General features: G+C 40.1%; 2 protein-coding genes across 7 annotated transcripts in view; one reads left to right on the top strand and one right to left on the bottom strand.

The window, feature by feature from the left end:
* Positions 1-762: 762 nt before the first annotated feature.
* Positions 763-18,831, bottom strand: SGTB (small glutamine rich tetratricopeptide repeat containing beta). 2 transcript variants are annotated; one of them, XM_026036922.1, is made up of 11 exons: positions 18,748-18,831; positions 18,438-18,564; positions 13,800-13,903; positions 12,942-13,011; positions 11,858-11,957; positions 9,520-9,624; positions 6,540-6,678; positions 6,391-6,453; positions 5,407-5,444; positions 5,106-5,189; positions 763-3,642 (listed from the first exon to the last, which is right to left on the bottom strand). In XM_026036922.1, the coding sequence occupies exons 2-11, from the start codon at positions 18,535-18,537 to the stop codon at positions 3,531-3,533; spliced, it is 915 nt and encodes a 304-aa protein (XP_025892707.1). In that variant the 5' UTR covers positions 18,538-18,564; positions 18,748-18,831; the 3' UTR covers positions 763-3,530. The 2 variants fall into 2 exon arrangements, with proteins under 2 accessions (XP_025892707.1, XP_025892714.1); XM_026036929.1 differs by having other exon boundaries at positions 18,438-18,560; positions 18,748-18,829.
* Positions 18,832-19,622: 791 nt separating this feature from the next.
* Positions 19,623-22,590, top strand: part of NLN (neurolysin) — a 34,586-nt gene continuing 31,618 nt past the window's right edge. The window contains exon 1 of one of the 5 annotated variants that reach the window (XM_026038265.1): positions 19,623-19,671. In XM_026038265.1, the coding sequence (XP_025894050.1) occupies positions 19,646-19,671 (26 nt within the window). In that variant the 5' untranslated portion in view covers positions 19,623-19,645. Of the gene's footprint in view, positions 19,672-19,962; positions 19,984-20,061; positions 20,083-20,252; positions 20,308-21,561; positions 21,600-22,590 lie in introns of those variants that run through there. The other 4 variants (XM_026038303.1, XM_026038295.1, XM_026038288.1 and 1 more) reach the window with 4 other exon arrangements.

Below are 22,590 nucleotides of genomic sequence, written 5' to 3'. Positions count from 1 at the left end.
CTAATAAAATGCATAGACGGTATTTAAAAGATGATACAAACCTGTTAAATCTTGAAAAGCTGTTTCTAGATATGCGAAGAGGCTAGAAGAGAGCAAAAAAAACAACTATCCACGCAAAAAAAAATGTAAATAACTTTATTTATAATCTGTTTCCAAGGTAAATGACACAAGTTAAAGGAGAGAGAACCACGGGGTAGAAAGAGGTAGGAGAGACAGAAAGGGCAGGCAAACTGCCTTTGCCCAGGACGACTTATGGCTCTGTGTAGCCCTCGAGCAGTGCAGGAAGTTTCCTTCGGAAGTTTCATCCTGAGCAAGAATTTGCCTGTATGGGTGATGTATTCAGGCAAACTACTATGTAAAAATTAAAACAATTAATTACAGTTAACAAAGGTTTTTGTAAACAAAACCAACTGCAGCCTTGACTATGGAGAAGTTAGCTTTTTAATTATTACAAAACCCAAAGTACAGCTGAAACACTTCTATACTGAATATTTAATCAATGTTTTTCTGATTAGATACAGTTAGAAGGGTATATTTCCATGCAAGCTTGTTACAGGAGTTGACAATTCATGAGTGCAAAACATTTTCTTCTCTAAACAATTCTCATACTCATTTGCTGATGGAACAGTAACAGTACAAAAAGGTTTAAATGCTCATTTTTTCAGTTAAATGATGAACCGCAAGTGGCCACAAATAAAAACCGTCTTTACTTTGATTGGTGTTTATTACTTGATCTACCACCCTGAAAACCACTAGTGCAAAGTAAGGGGCAGTTACTACACAGGAGGAAGTTCCTTCCTTGCCCTGTGGCGAAGCAATACTCCCTGACTTGGTGAAACAGACTGACTGATTCAAGGCCAACAGGATTAGAGCATAAAGGGGCCCTCTGTGCCTTGCTTCAGCTGGGAACGCCTGGAACGACAGCTACTGTCACTAGTTTTTCTTATTTATTTGTTATTACTATTCAGGATATAAAGCCCTTTCTGTCCCTATACAGAAAACAGGATGTTTACAAGTCAGGTACTGGGTCAGTTGCAGCCCTTCCTTAAGGGTTAGGCAGTGTCACCAAAGTGGGGGTAAATATTCTGGTTACCTATAATCTGTACTGGAGCAAAATGTTAAGTTGACATTATTACAGTAGGTGAAATGGAAATTACCATTTTATAAAGATGATCTCAAGCATGCTTTGCTGCATAGTTAATCTTTCCTTGTGGACACTTCTCCCATAACTCCAGTAAGCTAACAGGGCTGTTGTATATAATATTAACAACAAAAATCAAGGAGGAAAAAGTGTGTTTACCAAAGACAGAACCACCTTTAGCCACAGCTGTTATTAACTACACCACTTCTCCAATTCTTAAGCACCTACCAAGGGGTTTCTCCACAGGGCTGCTGCTGTGACAGCGCAAGCTGACCACGTGCACGAGGACCACGTGAGGAAAGCAGGGGCGAGCTCAGGGGGACGGCGTAAGCGCCAGCTGCGCTGCCCTGCGCTCACCGGGTCCCCTTATCTAAGTCTGAGTTCACTTAAAGCAGTGGAAAAGGGAGAAGTAAGAAGAAAAAATGGACTGTAACAAAGTGCATGTGCCTGGGGTGATGCTGCTCCTTGCTGTCACGACACTCCTCCACGCTGTTTTAGAGAGCAGTGGTTATAACCTTTATAATCCTTATAACTCAGGAACCATTTTTACTATAGGGTATTCCGCCCAATGAGTGCAACTCAATTATTTTTTTAGGTAGCAGTTACCTTGAAGAGATCGCAGGCCTGAACTGCCTTTAAAAAAGGACTAGGTTTAGGGATTCTCTGTACATGATACGTGAAGTCAGAAGTTACCTAGAAAGGCATTTGATTTTTACATAACCATTTCTATACCATCAGAAATGTGGCAGCTGAGACTTCTAAAGAGTTAAAAAGCAGCATTTTAAAGAGAATTGAATAGTTTATGCAAACTATTGGATGAAATGTTTTAGAGTTAATTAATTTCATTAAGATTTAAATCTTTATTCAACAGATATTATGGAGCACCTGCTTTTCTCATTTTTCCCCTGGATCCAGTTCCCTCTTCTTCCTGTTCTAATAGCTGCAGACTCCTACAATAGCTACAACAACTAGCATCTATTAGAGTCAAGGACCTGACACACTGAATTCTCCATTTGCTCCCATGCTCTTGATTTGACTGCAAGATGAATCAGATAAAAATGCCCAGGGACCTGGGGTTCCTGTGTATTTCTCCCCTTGGGAGTCTCTGCTGCCTGTACTTCCCTCCCGCTGCTCTGCCAGCAGAGGTCCCTTGGTCTTGGAAGCCAAGGCAGGCTCCTCAGAGGAGGTTTGGATGCACAAAACCTGAATTGTGCATGGTTGGAGTTTCCTTGAAGGAGAAACAAACGTACCTTGCAGCGGAAAGCAACTGGCACAGCGAGTAAAAACAGGTAATGAAATAAAATGCAGAAAAGTAGTAGGATCTGAAAGATTACGAATAGGCAAGCAAGAAAAGCCAGGGTGGAAATAGAAATACCCAAGACTGGAAAAGCTTTAACTTGGCCATGTAACCATCACTTGGGATACATGTGTATAATGAAACCTTATATTGTTAATTGAAGTCAGTGATTTACTGCATGAGATTATACAGAGATGCATTCCTTCTACAGCAGTTTTTGGATAAATTATCAGTACTAATTATTTGTCCAGTCACGGGACCAGTTTTAGCTCGTTACAGTTAAGGGTTGCAAGCTGAGGTGAAGCCCTGCATCCCTACAGAACACAGCAGTTTGTGCTGCCTGTGTCAAAGGCCCCCAGGGCCACCGTGCGCCCAGCAGCAGGAAGGAGAACTGCTCAGCACTGCCCTGCTCCCAGCCAGTGCCCTTCTGGGTTCCGGGCATCATCCTCCTTGAGATCACTATCCTCTCTGCACAGTTTGTGGTGCTCCCCTCACTGCAATCGTCTCCCTCCTGCTGCCAAATGAAGCTGGAAAGTGTTTCATGTTGCTGCTTTCAGCCCCACCACAGCAGCTCTCCAAGCATTAGCTTTTACACTCAATGCTCCAACACTGATTTACACGTGTTTACATCAGGCATATGAGATGTACATTAGAGGGCCAATTATTGTTTCAATAGCACATTTGGCAGGGAATACAGTCATAAATTTTTTTGCTATCAGCATAATATGCTTTTCACACTAGGATCTTAGAATTAAGCTATTATGCAAGCTTATCAGTCCACCACACAAGTCCTTCACTCAGACACCCCAGAGCTCACTCTAATGCACACACTGAAAATGACATGTATGCTGGGATTTAACAAACCGCTCGGTCTATGTAGTGTTAATTTTCAGAGGAGTAACTATACATCAACAGTATGTTCCAAGTTATGTGCAAGAGATCTGTTTAACAGATTTATTCTTGTTTGCAGAACACACACAAAGAATTTTCTGTCTTCTATTCAAGCAGAAGAGTTACAATGGTGCTTTTGCTACTAACTATGGTATGCATTTGGGGGTTATATACCGTGCCAATTTATAGGGCTCCTTTAAGTCAGGAATGCTCCTCAGTGCTGCCGCTGAACGATCTGCTCCGCACGTGATTTCTCAGTTGCTCTATGAGCTCAGGATTCTGCTGCTGTATCTGCTGTGCAAACTGCTGCCCCCTGTGTTGAACAGTTTTATGTAAAAGAACATGTGAAAAAAATGACAAGCAGAATTTGTAAGAAAACATGATATCCTGATACAACTGAAAGCTGCACTACAAGAAAGCTAAGACTAAAAATTAATACTATATACTAAGTTGACATTTGTGGTATTTGGGCTTTATTTAGTCAAATAAGGTCATCGTATGGTCTTCATTCCTTCGAACTACAACTTCTAGTTGATAACACTGAGGAAGAAGTTTTTACCTATTTGCTTAGACTAACAGTAGCAAAACTGCTTGAGTTTATTTTCAAGGGCCTCTTGAAATTTATTGTATTTGTTTAAGGTAAAGTCCCCTGAACCTGAAGGGCAACCTTTTATAAGCTTTGGCAGAGGTACAGTTCCTGCTGCCAGCAAGTGCTTGTGGCAGATGGTCCCGAGTAAAAAGCAGTCCACCTGCACGTCTCAGACTGCATGGCATTCAGGGCTGATCCACCTTCAACAATTGCATCTTAGAATAAAATGAGTAGGTGAGATTAAGTCTATGTGAAAAATAAGCAAGACACTAGTTTATTAGGAAAAGCAGGCAAGTAGAATCCATTACTCCCTGGCTAGCCTGGCATGGGACCCTCTGCAACTTCTGCATTTGCTGAGGCAGCAGAGGTTACCAAGACAGCTTTGAAACTCAGCGCAGGTTGAAGGAAAGCCACCGTCTTTGGGGAAACGCAGAGCAGAAGATTTTGTCAAAAGAGTCCTCTGTTTGGAGAGGGTGGGCTCCTTCTCATAGTGCATGCTATAAATTACTACATCCCTGGAGGGGCAAAACTTAAAACATGGTTTGAAACAGGCTAGAACTCTGGAATAAAGTGAAACTGAAGACCAGTCAGGAGAACTTGCCATATAAGCAAATTACACATGTTTTTGTACGCTGTGTTGCAGATGGATTATCATTATCAGATTCTAAATGAGCTGGGTCTTGGCTTTTGTAAAAGCCACTTCCCTCCTTATTAGATAGCGAGTTCCCTGGAGGAGCAGCACTCCCACCCTCAGGGTAGGATGCCAGAGCCCTGGCAGGCAGGCAGGAGCTGGGGAATGTGTTGCATCCCCTGCTCACTAATTTGTAGCTTTTCACAAGAGTATCTGGGATACTACTGTGCTTTGATCAGTGCAATTCGAAAGCAAGATGTAGAAGCACATAAAGGCTTAAAGTAGCATTTTTAGTAAATGGCATTTAGAAAGTAAACTGTGCATCAAATCTGGAAGGTGAAACCGAGCACACAGTTCTGCCATAGGCAAGTGCATGAAGCAAGGAAACAGAGGAGCAGTAAGTTGACCTTTGACTTCTCAGTTTTTATAATAATCATCAAACATATACTGTGGGCTCTCCCCATTGTATCTGCTTTGATACCTAGTCTTCTAAATAGGTGGTGTAAAATACTGCTTCTAAAATCGTACTTAAAAGTATGTGATTCAAAACACTTACGCGTGGATGAGGCTGGACAAATCTGAGAGGCCACCAACACCCGCGGCTGGGCCACCGATGGCATTTGACATCATCCCAGACATCCTGCAATGGAGAGCATGAGGTTGTCACTGGGGTAGCTGGGGACCCTGACAGTAAACAACAAATTGCCAGGAGGAAATGAGGTGCCAGAGGAAGAAGCTGCAGGAGTTTAACAACACACACAAGTCCATTTCCAGAATAACGACACTATCCGCTTTTTCTCTGTTAATTCAACCCCCTGCAGAAATTTGTTTCAATGATAATCTGTATTAATACTTACAGTTGTTGAACTTGAGGATTCTGCATTAGGCTTGCTGCCTAGAATAGACAACACACAGCTGAAATTATAATATATTTATTACTTAGGTATTATTGAGGAAGATGGGGAAAGAAAAGCAAAACACACAACTGTATCCTATCTTTTGTTACAAATTATAAGCTAAACTTAGATGCATAGAGACAAACGATCCTGAGGGGGGAAATAAATAAATAAATATATATCAGAAATTTTATTTTTATCAGAAGTTTTATGGTAACACAAATCTACAGCTAGTCTACAGCTGAATATAAAACACCAAATTCAGCTTTTTATTCTCTCCAGCATTGGAAACAAATAGGTTTAGGCACCAAGTGGTGGCCACAAGTAATTTTATCAGGGTCAAAAAGTAGGTCAATAAAAAAAATAAATAAATAAATAAAAACCAACGCAGCAAAAACCCCACCACATTCATTCCTGTCTGAATAACCTCTGCTCTACTTTCTTTGCCACACATCTTCTGAAAGGATAGATAATATTCCTGCCCCAGAGTTAGCTTCATATGGAAAAATCTATTTTTGACTCTAGACAGATGCAGACTGACTAAATAAGCCACATGGCAGCAAAGTGGCAGGTGGAGTTCAGTGCTCCTCAATCCCTAATGCCACTGCAGGACTCGCTTGCCGCTTCTTCCCTGCTTCCCATCTCTGTGATCTAGAATGCAGCCTTAAACCACATCTCTCATGTGGAGCTTTCGCATGCTGAAGCACTGGTTGAAATGTTCTATACGTATTTTTGATCATAAGTACAATAGAACTGACTGGAGATCACACAAGCATTAGAGGAAATGTAAGTTTCACTTTTTAGTGTCAGTGTAAAGTCACTTAGAAAAGTTTAAATACAGAATAATGAAACAAGTGCAAGCATTTGAATCACTTGTCTTCTTGAACCAGTTGTCAAATATTCAGTTGTAAAAATAATACAATGCAAAGCTTAAAATATACTCACCATACTAATGAAGGCAGGATTGTTTATCAGGCTTGCCATGTCAAAACTCAGTCCGGTTCCAGTCTAAAAACAAATTTGAAAATTAACTTGCCTACAAAATCCCTGAAAGCTGTAACCACTGTAAATAAACAGATGCAGAGCTAACTTACAGGACTGGACACATCTCTTAGCTTCTGTTCTGCTATTTTCAAATTTGACTTGTAAGAGTCATTTTCTGGATCAAGATCGAGTGCTTTTTGGTAACTGGTAATTGCTTCTTCATATTTATTCACTGAGGTCAGAGCCAACCTAATGTGAAAGAAAAAAAAACCAAAAAAAAACCAACCCAGGTTGGAACGTAAGTCAGCACCAAAAGACAGTGATACTGACATGTTCTGCCTCAAGTAAAACACGGTCTCACAACTAATTCAGGCCTTCAGCACCAAGTTGAAGTGAGCCTTGCTGTCGTACTCCTCCTGCTTACTGAAGCTTTCATTTCTGCAGAGCAGAGGCTCCCTGAAGGCCTCATCTTGCAGTGTCCGTTTCACAAACACGTGGGATTCGTTAAAACACTTGGGTGCATCCTGAGCTAGTCTGGATGCACAAGCCAGACCCAACACATTCTGACCATTCACATGAGCTCCGAATTCCTCCAAGCATTTCCTCCCATTACTCTGATCCGAGAAATCGTTCAGAAGGACACACTGCTAAGCAAGGTGAAGGATGCTCTTCCCGTTAGCTCTGTGGCTTCAAGGAGGCAAATCCTGAAACCACAAGTTTCTGCCTGCCAACCTTTTGTCTTAGAGTCAGAGCAAGACTCCATAGCTTGCCTAATGGTTATATGGGACAGTATCATCATCCCTAAGCCTCTGCAAGGAACCCTTGTGCCAAGGAAAGCTGCTTAATGGTTCAAAAAAAGATTTTTCCCCCGCAGCTCAAGAAAGCACAAGATGGATTATCTACTATTTTTGAAAAAATACTGGTTTTAAAATTTGATTATGTACCACATTTAAAACATTATCTTCCCTTGAGCTATTCCAGAAGCTCATCTGCTTGCAGTTCCAGTTCTTTCTTCTGCTGTATGTTCAGTTCAGACAGACTGCAGAGCTCTGCCCCTCTTTTCCCCACGCTGTGGGCATCCTGCACATCCTACACAGAGCTGCTCAGCACTCCGGTCCCCCCAGCTCTGAGCTCCAGGGAGCAGGGTGAGAACCCTGCGCTGGTGCCGGCCAACTGCCCTTAGCCTCTGTCCCAGGCAAGAAAGCTCCTGCGTCACCAGCATCAGTCCCAGCCGTCGCCTTCAATGATCACAAACGCTGCCACTGAAATACATCAATAATAGCTTAAAACTCACTGCACTCCTGAAGGAACCCATGCAACTTGCATGTTTTCTCCCTTAACATAGTTGCTTTCCAACAACATTCTCTCTTTTGGCTCATGAATTTCACAAAATAATTGTTTCTGATCAGAGAGAAATATAGTCAGGTATTCCTGAGATGCAGTTATGCTTATTTCAAAAGAAAGTAAGTAAAATCCGGCTTCTTGGAGCACAGCCCAAGTCACAACAGAGACAGCAGTTTTCTTGCTCACAGTTCCAGGCCCAGCTCCCAGCTCTCCCTACTCATGGTGGAGGCATGTTCTGAACTGCCTGCATGTCTCCCATCTCTGTGACTTCTGTGACACCTCTGCTTTTCTAGGAGCACTTACAGAGCTTCTCTCAAACCCTCAGACAAACTGAAACACCTGTGTAATGCAAGAGGTAAACATAACCTTCTCACAGCACTTTTTGTTGAGATGGTGGCTTCTGCACTTGTTTCTTTTCAGATATTACTAAACAGGCACTGTTTCCTCATTCAGCTTGTGCAAGTTATATTATTATCTCCATCTACCGAGTTAAGCAATAGCCTGCAGTGCAAAATATATCCCCTATCTAACAAAAATTTATCAGCCTATCAAACAAGATAGACTGGATCCCCTACAAATGATCCCACTTACACCATCAAAAAGCACACAGGTCTTATATCCAAACTCCAAAATAACCTCCAATTTCCAATTAAATCAGCCTGGGTTTCTCTCTATCACGTCTCCACACAGCAAAAGCAAAGAGTTGTTAGAAACAACTAACTAGGGTTCCACCATCTCAAAAGCCACCCAGGTTACATCGCTACTAGTAAAATAAACTCCATGAGGGAAGATTTTCAGGTAACAGAATTCCATTATTTTAACTCTTAGGAAAATGGCCCCTGGCACTGTTTTGTCCCAGGCCAACTAGCATTATCCCAGCAATTCTGGAACATGGTTCAGAAGTTAACACAGGCCAATGCAATTCAGCAATAGGCACTTTGAATTCAGCCACTCAATAATGCAAACTGGCAAAACTGAATAAAATGAACATGGACCACTTGGTGCCAGCTGATCAAGAACAATCCCAAGCATTTTTTAATTTACTGGTATAGGAATAACCTCAAGAGCCAAAAGTCTAAGGCACTGCTCAGTCCAGACTCTCACAATCTTTCATTATTGAAAATGCAAAGCTATTGAAAATGCAAGCATGAATTGAAACAGAATAGCCCTTCACTCAAGTAGATTTTCAACTTAGGAGTATATTTCTGGCATTATCATTTGAGATAGCACTTAATGAGACCCACTGCTTAAAGGGATAATACTGTTAATCTCTTAGAAGTGATTTAGAGAAGCTACTAACGAGATATAACATGGTTTTACTATAAAATAATAATAATAATCTGCTTAGTAACAGACATTGCACAGGAAAATTAAGGCTTTACTCCTGTTTGGAGCCCCAGTTGTAGTCCTATTTTTATCAGTACTATGAACAAACTTGACTCACTATTCCAACAGTAGAATTCTCATTACTCTATAATGAGGTAGGAGGCAAAACAACAACAACAAAAAAAAACCCAAAACCAGACTCCTGACTCCTAAACTAGAAGTTGGTTGCAAAGCTGGTAAGTCGAAAGAAAAAAAATGCAAACTGGCTAAAATTCATATGAAATTGCTAAGATTAACAGCCTCCACAACCCCTAAAGCTGATACCCCCATAGTATCATTTTAAGGGAATTTAAGCTCCACCAATTTCAGAAAATATTTACACTTAGTCCTCGGTGTCTACTCAGATTTATATCAGCTTACCCCATTCTCCCATATGCTTTGCTGTATTTTGGATCTATTTCTATGGCTCTCTTACAATCCTTTATTGCTTCACTGTACTTGTTGAGCTTACTTTGAGCAGCAGCCCTGAAAGAAAGTGGAGAGGAAAGGAAGAAAATTTTGTCATAAAGCAACAGAAAATTTATTTTTCCTGACTTTTCATTTGTTATACAAAAAATGCCTAAGCTCTCCTTAATTCACTGGGAGATACAAGTGTCCTGAGTTAAGTACGTGCCTAAGTACATGGCTAGACTCAAGCTTTGGAGAACACAGGCACCCCTTTAAGGACACGAAGGACAAGTAATTCCAAGAAACTGTTTTAGAATCAGCACATGACTATGCACAAAATACACTACAAAACCTGTTATAAGAATTTAAACTCTCACATAGTAGCATGTTTACATAAAATCATTATTAAAACAGAGGTATTTAATATGATGGCCCTTTCTCCAGCAAGAAGTATACTTTTACTGCCATTTCATAACTTTCAAAAGATGTCCTCATTTTTCACTGCTCTTTTCTCTTTCTGAAACATCAGAACTGCTAGTTTCCTTGAATAACAGCTGTTCCATTTGCTCGCCGAAACTCGCTTCTGGATAATAATGGAACTAGCAACTTTCTACTGAAAGCCAGATTCCTGTTACAGGAACACGGTTGTTCCCTAGAGGCAACTCATGCTTACAGCTAAAAGAGGATAGCATTTCTTAGCAATGTCTCAATTACTGAATTATAATCGTGTCTCTACACTAGAGACACACAACTAACTGTCAAAGACATTTATACTTAATGAAATATTTTTCTCTTTTATTAGGGATGCTAAATATGACTGAGATCATCATTGTATTTCATCCTCTTTCTCATGATACCCTCTGCATCGCACATTTTGTCTGACTGATTAAAATCCCTTCTGAATAGGACTATTTATCTTCCAAATACCTGTCCAGCTTCACAGATGTCAGGGAAGATGTATGCATAAAATCAGAGACAATGTTTAGTCTTGCATTTGTTTGAATTGAAACTGTTTAATCCATGTTGGCAGATAATTTATATGATCAGTTAAAACATAGAGTGATCTCAGCTTTGTCGTCTTCTCGCTGCTATAAATAAAAAGTAATACTGTTGAATACAGTAACTCTCTACTGATTCCTAAATAGCCAAAGAACAAGGTCTACGTTTATCTGGACACTGCATCACACTCAAAACCCCAAAATCTGGGTGTCCTTCTTTTAAGTAACTTTTTACATACAATACAGTGCTCACTGACATTATGATGAATTTTAGTCCTCACTCATTTAGCACATGATGATGTTGCACAAACCATGAAGTATTTCTTCTCTTTTGACAATTACAGACTTGGTGCATAAGCACAATCTAATTAGGAAACTTTTACTGATTTTAGGAAATTTTGGAATCATATATAGCCATTTAAAAACTAAAATCACTTACGTGATTAGTTTTCTTAAGGGAAATAATGATTTACATTCTAAACTGTCCTGAATATTTCATGTAATATTAATGAACTGTGAATTCTCTGTCTCTCTATGCTTGTCACTAAACACTGAATCATCACTTGTACCTGTTGCAAACAATTTGATGAAGCATAGCTCAGAGAACAGAAAAATCCACTAGATACAGTGCCACAAGGCCAGATTAACTGCACTGTAGTTCATAAATCCTTCTGGTAACAGACGCACCAGAAAGAGCAGAAAGGCTCTACAGTGCCTGCCTAAAGAGAGGTCACTTCCAGGAGGTCTCACAGGCTATATTGTCTATATTCCTATACCGACCTTCAGGACAGTGAAGCTGAATGTGAATGCTCCTGGCTCTTGGGATAACATGCTCTGCCAGACTTCATCTGTTCCCATATTGGTAGTAAGGTGAAGAACTGATTACACTATGAAACTAAAATAACATGGTCTTGTTGCTTTTTCAACAGGTCCTACATAAAGGTACTGAATACTTAAACTACACTGGAAAGTCTCCCAAATGCTTTACTCGTGACTCTTTCAAGGGAAAAAATCAATATTGTGAGAGAAAGAGAAGGTGGATGATCCATTGGAACACTAGACAAAAAGAAAGGCCCCTACTTGCAATAGACTTGGAATCACAATTTACTATAGAGATTCTAACTAACAAAAACTTCATCTTGAGTGTTTCTGATAAAGATTCTTATCTTTAGATAGATCTGCTATAAATTTAATATGTTCCTGAACAGCAGGCATTTTTAGTCTCAAGTTATTTTAATCTACTTCATAATTTACCTTTAATATTATGTTCATGAAGTTTGAGGAGCGAAAGGGGTGCATTGTTTTGTTTTTACCTGTTGCAGTAATAGACTGCATTGTTTGGATCCAGTTCTATAGCTCTAGTATAGCAATCCACTGCAGCACCATAATTTTCTTCTTTCATGTGATTGTTACCTGAAATAAATTACAGAAAGCTCTTAAGCATTTAAAAGGTACAGTGCTATGTATGAAAGCACAATAGTCACTATAACATCCAATAAGACAGCTATGACTTCACTTTTTCAAGATGTATTCTTGTAAATAGAATTGGGAGGATATAATGCAAATAAAAGTCATGTTTGTTCTGTACAGCACAGTCTATCACAAACTTTCCCCTTCTCATCTTGCCATTTTACACTTGCGAGGTAGTTTCTGCTATTAAGCAAAGACCAGTTTGTGGAGAAGTGACTCTAAAGGAATTCAATCACGACACCCCCATTGTAATTTAGATTCAGGAGTCTATGCATTTCTGCAAACCTCATACTGCAGTAGGTTAGATGTTAAAACCCTTTTGATCTGATCTTCTCGCATCTCCCAACAACTTGCTCCCAGCTACCAGCATAACATAGTCACATTAAACAAAACTAAAACCCAAGCAGCATATAAGCCCCACTTCTATACAGCTCTCACATAGTTTAGTCATTAAGACAATGAAGAGCATGTATAGCACAGACTGCCTAAAATGATTCTGATGTAGAATTTCTCTCCGTAAGCAGCCATCAAAACTCCGAGTTTCTGGTCCATAGACCAGAAAAAGTTACAATATAATGAACAAGTATATTCATTCTTTAAAGCTTCTACTCATTCTTTAAAGCTTCTGCTACTCAGGAATGCTGATTAGTACCTCATGCATTATCTATTAGTTTTTAGCAATCTCCTGAGCAACAAGCAGCAAAACAGTGAACAGATTACATTTTCTTAAATCTTAGATAGAGTATATCATTTACCCATTTTATAATATGACAGTTAGCAAAGAATATAAGTTTAAGTTTTTGTGTGGAAAAACTGTTACAGCTGTTCCAGATGTTACACTAAAATTTTTGGATTATTATGGATAGTGATAATGTCCCCAAGAGCCAAGAAGCGAGTAACATGTTTTTTTCTTTAGTAATTACAAACCTTCATCCTTCAGCTGGTCAGCCTTTTCAATATCCTCTGGTAAAGAATCTGAGAGAGGCAGCATGTCATTCTGTGTATTTAAAAAAAAAAAGAAAAAGTTGGGAGGGAGTCATTCAAATATATGGCCTTATTATATTAAAAAACTTCTTTCATCCTGCAAGGAATTGTTAGGCCATTATATAAACCATCACGTAAAGTAAGCATGAAAGACTAGCATATTCTTAAAAGAGAAAGAGAGCATTCTTTCCACTACTAAAGAAACTTATAGCTCATCATATGTTTTAAGCAATCCAAGGGGAAGAGAGAAATGATTTGTTTCTGCAGTGTTGGTTTTCTTACTTTTTGTTCTTTTCTTTGCTGTCTTGTGATTCCTGTGCTTCCTCTACTGGGCACTCCTATATAATGTAATTTTTTAGTCTGCATTTTAAAAAAACACATTTTAAGATTAGGGTTCATGACTCCTTTTTAAAAATGAAATGACTCAGCAATTTCCACATGGGAATCATGAGCATCAGAAAACTGTGAATGACCTCAAGCACTTTCCAGAATTGTCCCAGTTACCTTGGGAATGGCAAAATGTTCAACTGTAACTGAGGGATAAAATTCTTCAAGTGAGAATGAGACATCCACTGTTCAGCAATATTCTATATGGAATTGTCCTTGCCTGACTGAAATTAATTCCTCCCACCATCTCAGAAAATTCTCATTCTGCTAGCTTCCATGGTAATTTCACTTTTTTCCATATTTTCCTAAAGTTTCCACAATTTTGACCTACATAGCACTTCAAGGCTGTGCATACAATATGAAATCTTATCACATATTGGCAGAATAAGTCTAGAATCTAAATTCAATGCTTACCTTGTGAAAAGAGTTTGCGAACATCTCTATCAAATGCTGCGGAGGTGCAAGATGAGTATCTTCCAGGCTAATCTTAAAAACAGTCTCTAGGCATTGGATTGCGACTTGCCAAAGAGGAGGGGGAAAAGGAGAAAAAAAAAAAAAAAAAAAAAAACTCAGTCACCTGTTTTTCAATAGCAGTGTAATTTCATTAATTTATTTATAAAGCTGTGATTCACTTCCGTAGTGAGCTAGTAAGAGCAGCTCTTTGGAACACACATCCTGAAATAAGCAGAAGCTACCTGACCCCCCATAGAGCTGATTTGCTAGATAAGAGCATAAGCTATACAAAATCTATACATAGCATCTTGAATCTGTTAAAAGACATTTCAATTTTCTCAGTCATTTGATTTGTCCATTTTATTATAAAAAATATGAGTATGAGTACATAAAAACCATCACCATATACAATTTCACATGTGCCACACACTCCACCTGCAAAAACCACAGCCAATCTGCAAGTCATTTGTCACAAAACGGCTCATCTTTAATGTAGGGAATAAGTGCAAATTATTACACACAAGTACTTACTCTTTTTCCCTTTTTCAAAATAAAATATATTAATTTGGAGCCATTTTTATTAACAAAATGGTTCATCAATCACAAGCCTCTATAGTACAAAAATATACTTGGAGTATCCTCTTGCATGTTGTGTTGTTAAAGGATTAAGTGGCCCTCCCAGACCATTCACTACTTCTCTTAAATAAGCACATCTGAAAAAAAGTGGACCCAAATGTCCAAGAGAAGTTTTAACTGCCATTTGTCAACTTTTATGTAAAAATATGTGAGCATATCTATTATATTTATATATATAAACATATATTGTTAATTCTAATATCTTAAGATTTTAGGAAAAATGCTATTCTAATGGGAGAATCTAGAGGCATATTTTTATTAAGGGGTATCACCTAAACTGAAAACTGTGAAGTAGCGCAGAAGACTCTTTAGAAAGCCCAGCTTGCATTCAGAAAAATCAATTTTATGTTACATTTTATTTCACAGATGAAGTTTTTAATCTGAAATAGAGATAACCTGGACTAGGAATCCTGAATTCAAATTAGGTATCATTAAAAACTGTATGTTGAATTTTAGTTTGAATTATATATAATTTGAATATTTATTTGCATTATAATAAACCTGAATGCTGACCCAAAATTAGAAATATAAGATTTTTGAGAGTTAACAAAAACTCAAATATCAGGGGCTTGTTTTCTTTGGAAAGGCAAAAATAAGTGCATTTTCAAAATAAATAGCAAAACCTAGATGATTTTTTTTTAAAATCTTTGATTGCATACAATAGAAAGAATATAGAAAAAGACCAGTATGAAACAGATTTTCTGTCTACGTATAATTTGCTCCTATGATCTACAGGTTTAAAAATTTATCATTTTGCCAGGCTCTAAATTACTGAGTTAAGAACACTGACAGACCTGGGTCAAAGTCTTTTGCCTCTTGGCTCTAAACTGATATATAGGAAAATTTAATTATAGTAAAGTAAGCATTGATTATTTTGAATTATGAAATATACATTAATAGTACTTCTTCATAGTACTTCTATCATAAAGTCACTGAAATTGGATACCTCCTTTTTCCTTCGAAGGCTTAAGAAGGAAGGCAGTGCCTATCATATATCTACCAATCATTCCCTCAAACTTATTTTCACCTGGAGATATTTGCTTTCCTGAATGCCTCACCTCATCTTAAGTTTTGTATACATTTAAAATATATCCTCATCCTTTTTCTCTTTCAAGGCATTAAATCTGTGGCACCAACTCTTTATCATTAAGGAGATTTTCGCAAAGTGCAATTGTGATTAAATTTTGCTTCAACAAAGTAATCCTGAATATATCATTACTACTGCTAGACATTTCCATGAAATAATTAAAGTGAACTCCTACTTTTCTCCTTTAACTGAAAAATAGAACACTGACTCCTTATAGCTCATCACACATATAATAAAACTTAGAGCCCTTATGGGGTAAATCAGTAGCTTGGAACTATTATAGCCCAGTAATGACTGGCTAACATGCACGTAAAAATAAAAACATGGCCAAAGCTCAATCTTTTTCAAACTACATGCTACAGATTGTTAAAAAGATCCGTAGCTACCCTGTTTTCATGTATTGCAGTAAAACTATGGCCCATGGAAGTTAGTGAAGATTTGTCTTTGTCTGCCAGCCATGTCATCTTGCTTCACCTTACACATAAAATTTCCCCAACACCAGAACCACCTGCATCCCTTGTCTGAAAGGTACGTCCCACTGTTCTGGAAATACTGCCTTAGGGAAATTCTTATCAGTACCTAGAAAGAATCACACCCCTGTGCAGTTTGTGAGGAGTTTCTTCTTTGATTGTGAAGCAATAGGTACCATACACATAAAAAAAACATGAGTTGTAAAAAGGGAAGGGAAACAACTGCCATTTAAATAGACTGCCTGAAATTTAAGGCATGAAACTAAATGTAGCATGAAAGTAAACTTGCTAATTTGTACAAAAGGGTTGAAAATGAACTACCAGAGAACTATATGTCTATCCTAGAGCCTGGATTGTAGGAGAATATATTACTTCTCCAGCCTGCCTTGTGGTTAACTCTGCTTTCTCAAATTAATGTATTTTTGCTCAGCATGCAAGTACAATAACACTCCTAGAAGAAATTTAGCCCATGATTGACATCATCTTATACATCAAAAATGCAGGTTATCAATATAAATAAGGTTCAAATGCATCACAGACTTCAATTTTGATAGCGTCTCAATTTGTAATGTTCTAGGGGTTTGTTCATGTTTCTTGGGGAACTGTATCAATTTAAATTACCTCTCGGCAGAGATATTCAATCATACAGTGTTTTATCCTTTCACAAAAATCAAGATGAAAATAACACCAGTCAAATTCTTTTATCCTATGTATCTCCATCTGGCACTGACCACTTCAATGAGTGGGATTTGAACTATGGTTATTCAACATGCTGTAAAGATACTTTGCAGAGCTAAAATGAGTCAATTATTTCAAATGCTTGCTTCTGATCCTCTAACACAGAGCATATGGTACCAAGTTTTTGGCAGGATGAAGCTCTAAATTTAGGAATTTGTATCTGTATTAAAATGCTAAATTTTACATCACTATTTAAGCACACTTTCTGGTCAGAAATTTGTTGATTTTGTCTTTAAATTATAGGTTCTTTTGTACAATCATTGGCTAAAGCTGTTCTGAGACAAGTAATTAGCTAACATCACAACCCATCAACGTTTATCAGTTTTATAAAAGCAAAAGGAATATACTTCATCTTTCATTTGATTTGTAAAAACACTGCTGTTTTTCATCATCTGAGCAGAAACATCATCAAATACTGATATAGGTTAAATTCATAACTGACTGTCACTTTTCATATGTACAAATATTCCAGATTGTGATGTAAAACTAAATCTGTGCAATTTCCTTTGAACAGCATCCCACACGTGCTTCTTTCTTGCTTACATTAGAGAACAACTGCACTGTAAAACCAATAGACACTGGAAAGAAGATGATTTTGGTTTTATCTTTTAATGCGTATACTTCAGAGCAGCAGGACTTGCTGCTTTGCTTCTGGAAGATCCACTCTCCATTCTTCACATTTCACATAACTCAGTGGTCACCTGCCTGCATATTGTTTATTGCACTACTGGTCCTAGGCTTTAACTTCCAATCCCTCCCGCTGTGAGGCCAAACAACCAAAGGCTACTTCCTTGAAACAGTGCACAATCTTTCAAACATTTGATATGAAAGTCAATTTTGAAATTAGGAATCTTTGTTTCCTTCTTTTGCTTAATTCCACATTGTGATTATGAGTCCCCAAGAAGTCTCTAGGAACCAGGGAAATCGGCATTACAAAATTACACAGGTTGATGAAAGAGTGTCTTCACCCATTCTGTTGGCACAAGAATAGACACAGAAGTCTCTCTTTCTGTGGCTATATCTTCCACCATACCGTGCTGAAAATATTCACTATTTTGCCCCTTTGCAATCAATATTCATTTGAAAAAATGCTGCAAGGTATTTATTTTTCTTATTCTAACAGTCTCTTAGCTTCCCCTCATGAATTACACTGAATTCTTGTAAGTATAAAACAGGAGTTTTTCCAATGTTTTAATATCTGCATACAGTTGTTTATTTTTTACTGTTTCCCTCTTCTCCTTGGCCAACATTGCTGTTGACAGGAAGGGTCTTCTGTGTTTTGTTCACAGATGCCAAAACATAAAAAGGCAGAAAGAAACCAAACATAAAAGTAAAACGAAACAAGAATCATCTGGCAAAAAAAACGGGGGAGATATATCTGAATCATTTTCATAGTTTATATTTTTGGCATTTCCTACCTTTATGTGATACCTGTTGCTCGGAAATAAGGTTGTACAAATTTTACAGCTGCCTAATATTTTTAAGAGAGAGAGAAGTTTCAGACTTTATATATGATCTCAGAAATAGAAATATCTTGATCATATTCACAGATAACATTTGGGGGTAGTTCCAACCATTCCAGTTTCTTTCTTTCAGGGCATGTAACACGTTTTAATGTCTATATGTATAGCGCCGACACATCTATGTATTACCACCTTTACCACCTACCTTCCAAGCTCTCCTGTTCATCCGGAGTGAAAGTATCCATCTGACTCTGCTCTCTCAAGAAATGGATGACAGCATAAACCAAATGTTTGACGGATGACATTTTGAAACGGATGAATTTCACCCCTGTCTTAAAAAGAATTAGATCTATTATTAAAGAGGAGGAAAAGCTTTAGAACACGACAGAACACGTGTTTGGGCCCAGGTCTGGATTTCTAGCGTATTCCGGCCTCCCACTGACCTCACTTAGAAGTGCCCACAACGCAATGAAACGCCCTCCACCAATAAAGCAACACTTCAGAGCAGCCATTACCTTTGATGGGTTTCAGGGAACTCCTGGGATGTCCTACTTTAAATGTCAGCAAAAGAGCACAGATTTGCTCAGATTTTCAGCGAGAGTTCCCCAAGCACCATTGAAGCCGTTCACTTCGCTGGAAGACACGGCTTCGCTTTTACCGGGCAGACAAGCGCGCTGGGGAGCAGGGGCACCTGTTTGTGCCAAAGCCAGGTGAGGAGCTGCCAGCCGCTCCGAGTACGCGGCTCAGAGGCTGCCCTGTCTTTGGCCCGCGCGCTCCGGGCGCAGAACTGGAGCGTGGCGACCTCGGCGCGCACTTGTCGCCAGCCGCACGCTCCCGCCGCACTCAGCATCAGCTGGCAGTTACATAACTTCGGGGGATACGTCGACCCCCCAACTTTCACTCCTACTCTCCCTCCAGCCGCTCCGACTCGTTTATTTTTATTTTATTTCCAGCAGCGGCCAGTACCCAGCCGGGGGGCGAGGCGGGCGACGCGGACGGGTCTCCCAGCCCCGCTTCCCCCACGCCGAGCAGCGGCGGCCGCGGCGCCCGCAGCCACGGCCGGCGGAAGCGGCGCGGCCGCCCCGGCCCGCCCGGTGATGCCCTGAGCCCTGCGGCGAGCCCCCAATCCCCGCCGCCATCCCCACGGACCCCTCCCTTACCGCGCGAGAGGGGCGAGCGCCGCGGGCAGCGCCGGAGCGGAGCGGAGCGGAGAGGCGGCCGGGCGGGCAGGGGGCGGGCGAGGCGGGAAGGGCGGGCGGCGGCGGCGGAAGGGGAGGCGCCGCGCGGTGGCGGCTGCCCTCTCCGCGGGTCCGGTAGCGGCGGTAACGGCAGTAACGGCCGTAACGGCGGCCCCGTCTCGTCCTGCTGCGCCCCGCCCCGGCCCCGCGGCCCTCCCCTCGCGCCGCCCTCCCCATGCTGGCGCTGTGCGCGGCTCGCAGGTAGGCGCCGCGCCGCNACGGGCGCGCGGCCTGGCGGGCGGGGCGCGGCGCCTCCCCCCGCAGCGGCGGGAGGCAAGACCGCCCGGGAAACAATAGAGCGAGGCTGGGGATAGATATATTCATACATTTATAAATATATAATGTACACATGTGTGTTTCTGTTATATATAAAATGTATATAAGAGCGTGGGTGTTTAGGCACGGCGCACGTGAGGCGAGGCGGGGCTCGTCTTCGGTAGCGCCGCGCCGAGAAACGCGCTCGGACACCACGGGAGGGGCGAGGCGAGCGCAGAGCCGCCCGCCAGGCGCTCGGTGGGACCTTAGGAGCAGGGTGGGCCTCCCTGTCGCGGGTGTGGGATGTGAGCAGGCCCACGAGGTGATACGAAGAGCTGGGTGGATCTTCCATCACAGGTGCTGGCCGTGAATAGGCCCGTGAGGCCATGGGAAGAGTGGGGTGGGTCTCCCCGTCAAAGATGCTGGCTGTGAAGGGGCCTGTGAGATGATGTGAGGAGCAAAGTGGTTCTCCCTGTGGTGGGTGTTGGCTGAGAAGGGGCCTGTGGGGCCACACTGTGAGGGAAAACGGGTCCCTGTTGTGGGTGAGGTGGCAAGCGAGAGGTTCCCTCCATTAGGCCCAAGGTAAATGACCATCTGAAGGATGCGGAGACCTGTGGAAATGTAGTCGCTCGCTTTCTGTTCCTCGGTGCTTTTGTTAAGTACGGGTTTGAGTTTTTCCGCTGCTCCTTTGTTGTGAATAGGTCTGAGAATGATTGCTGCGGCTTGTTAATTTGTAATTCTTCTGACAGTTTTCATTTAGGTATACTCAAATAATTGTGTGAGAATTGTTTCATGCACTCGCACACAAAAATGGTTATTTCTAATGCCAGATAGCAGCCTAATCACTTGCAAGAGTTAAACGGGCGAACATGGAAATGATGCGTTCTCTTTTCTCCCCATGGCATCTTAAAGTGAAGCAGTTTTCAAACTGTCACTTCAAAATGACAATTTTCAGCATATTTCAAGCAGCTTGTCTTACATTGAATAAAACATTTAAGACTTTTGTTGTTGTTGTCAAAATAGGCAGATTTGGGGAAAGAGGTTATTTCCAGTTAAATACCCTTCCTATTAGAATTAAAAATATTCAGGGAATTAAAAATATATCAATCAAATACATGGGGGAGAAGTAAGCTAAAATGTGTATTAATTAAATTAGCAGTCTAATTATAATAGACTTTATTTTTAAGGATATTCTCAATAATGGAAAAGAATATGACAAAAAATAGTCACCAAAACAATTTTGGTGTCCTAAAATACTTTTCTAGGATTCAAGAATTATGGAATGTTTCTTTTAAATCGTTTTTTTAGTAAAAAATAAATATATATGAACTCTGGAAAATTAGAGTTTAGATTCAAGAGCTATAAAGTTTCTCAGTCTGAAAGGCACTCAGAGCACTGCTTGACTTTTCTCAGAATGGAGAGTAAACCAGCAAGAAACAGGGAGGCATGGAGAGTGAAGAAATAAGGGGAGAGCTTTTATAGTTGCATTCCACAGGATCTGGGGACTTCTCAGAACAAAGGCAATTGTTGGATATGTTTTTTTTTTTCTTGCAGTTTGTTCAGTAATGCCAGTATTGAACCTGTAGCCCAATATTGTATTTGATCTTTTCATGAGTCTTATGTTAGAAGAAACAGGGAAAAAAATGATCCCTGTTTACCTTCTCTGTGATGTTATTTTATAGATTTCTTAAATACTTGTTGTTTGGTTTGTCCATGATGAAGAATCCTGGTCTAATTGTTATCTGAATATAATGTATTCCTTGCTTCAGCTGATCATCATCACCACGGAAGAAGAGAAGCTTTGGGGCAGGTGGGAGAAGAGCAGACAAGAGAGTTCCTATGTGCTGGAGGCGTGGGACTGCAGAGTGCTCTGTGTGAGCATGTCTCACTTATTTTGGAGTGCTATAATTAATATTTCTGTTTTGTTCTCTGTTCCCCATCTCATACGTATCATTTGCCCCTTTTCAGCTGCCTTTAGCCTGATGATTTTGTGGAGCAGTTTTAAGTCCAGAATCTCTTTCCCAATCATGAGGATAATTGAGCTCGTTATTGTTATTTCACAATTGTTACTTTACATTTATTAAGATAGAAATTCATTTTTAGTTATTTTAGTGTTTACTCAGTTTTGTGAGATCCTGCGTTTATCATCAGTAGATTTTTGTCACTTCATTCATCCTACCTTTTTCTAGATGCACTGTAAGTATGTTAAAGACTAAAGAAAGGCAAGGAATCCTGTGGGGTTTTGCTAGTCACCTGCTTCCATTCAAAAAAACGAAGAGCTATCTCCCTGTGTGTTTCCTATCTTTCAATCTTCAGTCCTTTATCCACAAGATAAATGTCTCACAGGAGCTTGATTTCTTCAGGAGATTTTGGTCAAAAGTCTTTAGGAATCCAATAGGCAGCATTAACAAGTCTCTGTCTATTGGGACTCCTTCAAAGAATTTGGGTGGATTTTTGAGTCGTGACCCCCCTCAGGGGAAGAGGCTCATTTCCAGCACATGATGTTTGTGTTTAGAAGAGTTAAGGCTAGGGAGAATAAATTTTTTCCTTCCGGGTGAAGGATGATTTGGTGGAGTGCTTTCCTTGTACTGTCTAAGGAAGTTCCATCTTTACTACAGACACCTACTATGTCTTCTCTGCAGTGTCACTTCATTGAAGTTTTTACCTGCAATTTTCATGCTGAAATAATCTTCTAGATGGCCTGGAACTAGCCTGGAACTAGCCTGGGAAATATTTAATGTTGTTGTTAAATAGCAAAGCAAACTGAAGCAAAAACAGGCTTCATTTGCTTGAATGATTTGTATTGCCGGGCAGATGCACAGTAGTATTGAGGGCTGGTAGTAATTTGCAAGTATTGAAATGATT

The sequence above is a fragment of the Nothoprocta perdicaria genome, unplaced genomic scaffold (assembly GCF_003342845.1).
Source record: "Nothoprocta perdicaria isolate Ctin4 unplaced genomic scaffold, notPer1 scaffold_1, whole genome shotgun sequence".
Taxonomy (NCBI): Eukaryota; Metazoa; Chordata; class Aves; order Tinamiformes; family Tinamidae; genus Nothoprocta; species Nothoprocta perdicaria.
The sequence above is the reverse complement of the archived record's forward strand: the minus strand, read 5'-3'. Positions and strand labels throughout refer to the sequence as shown.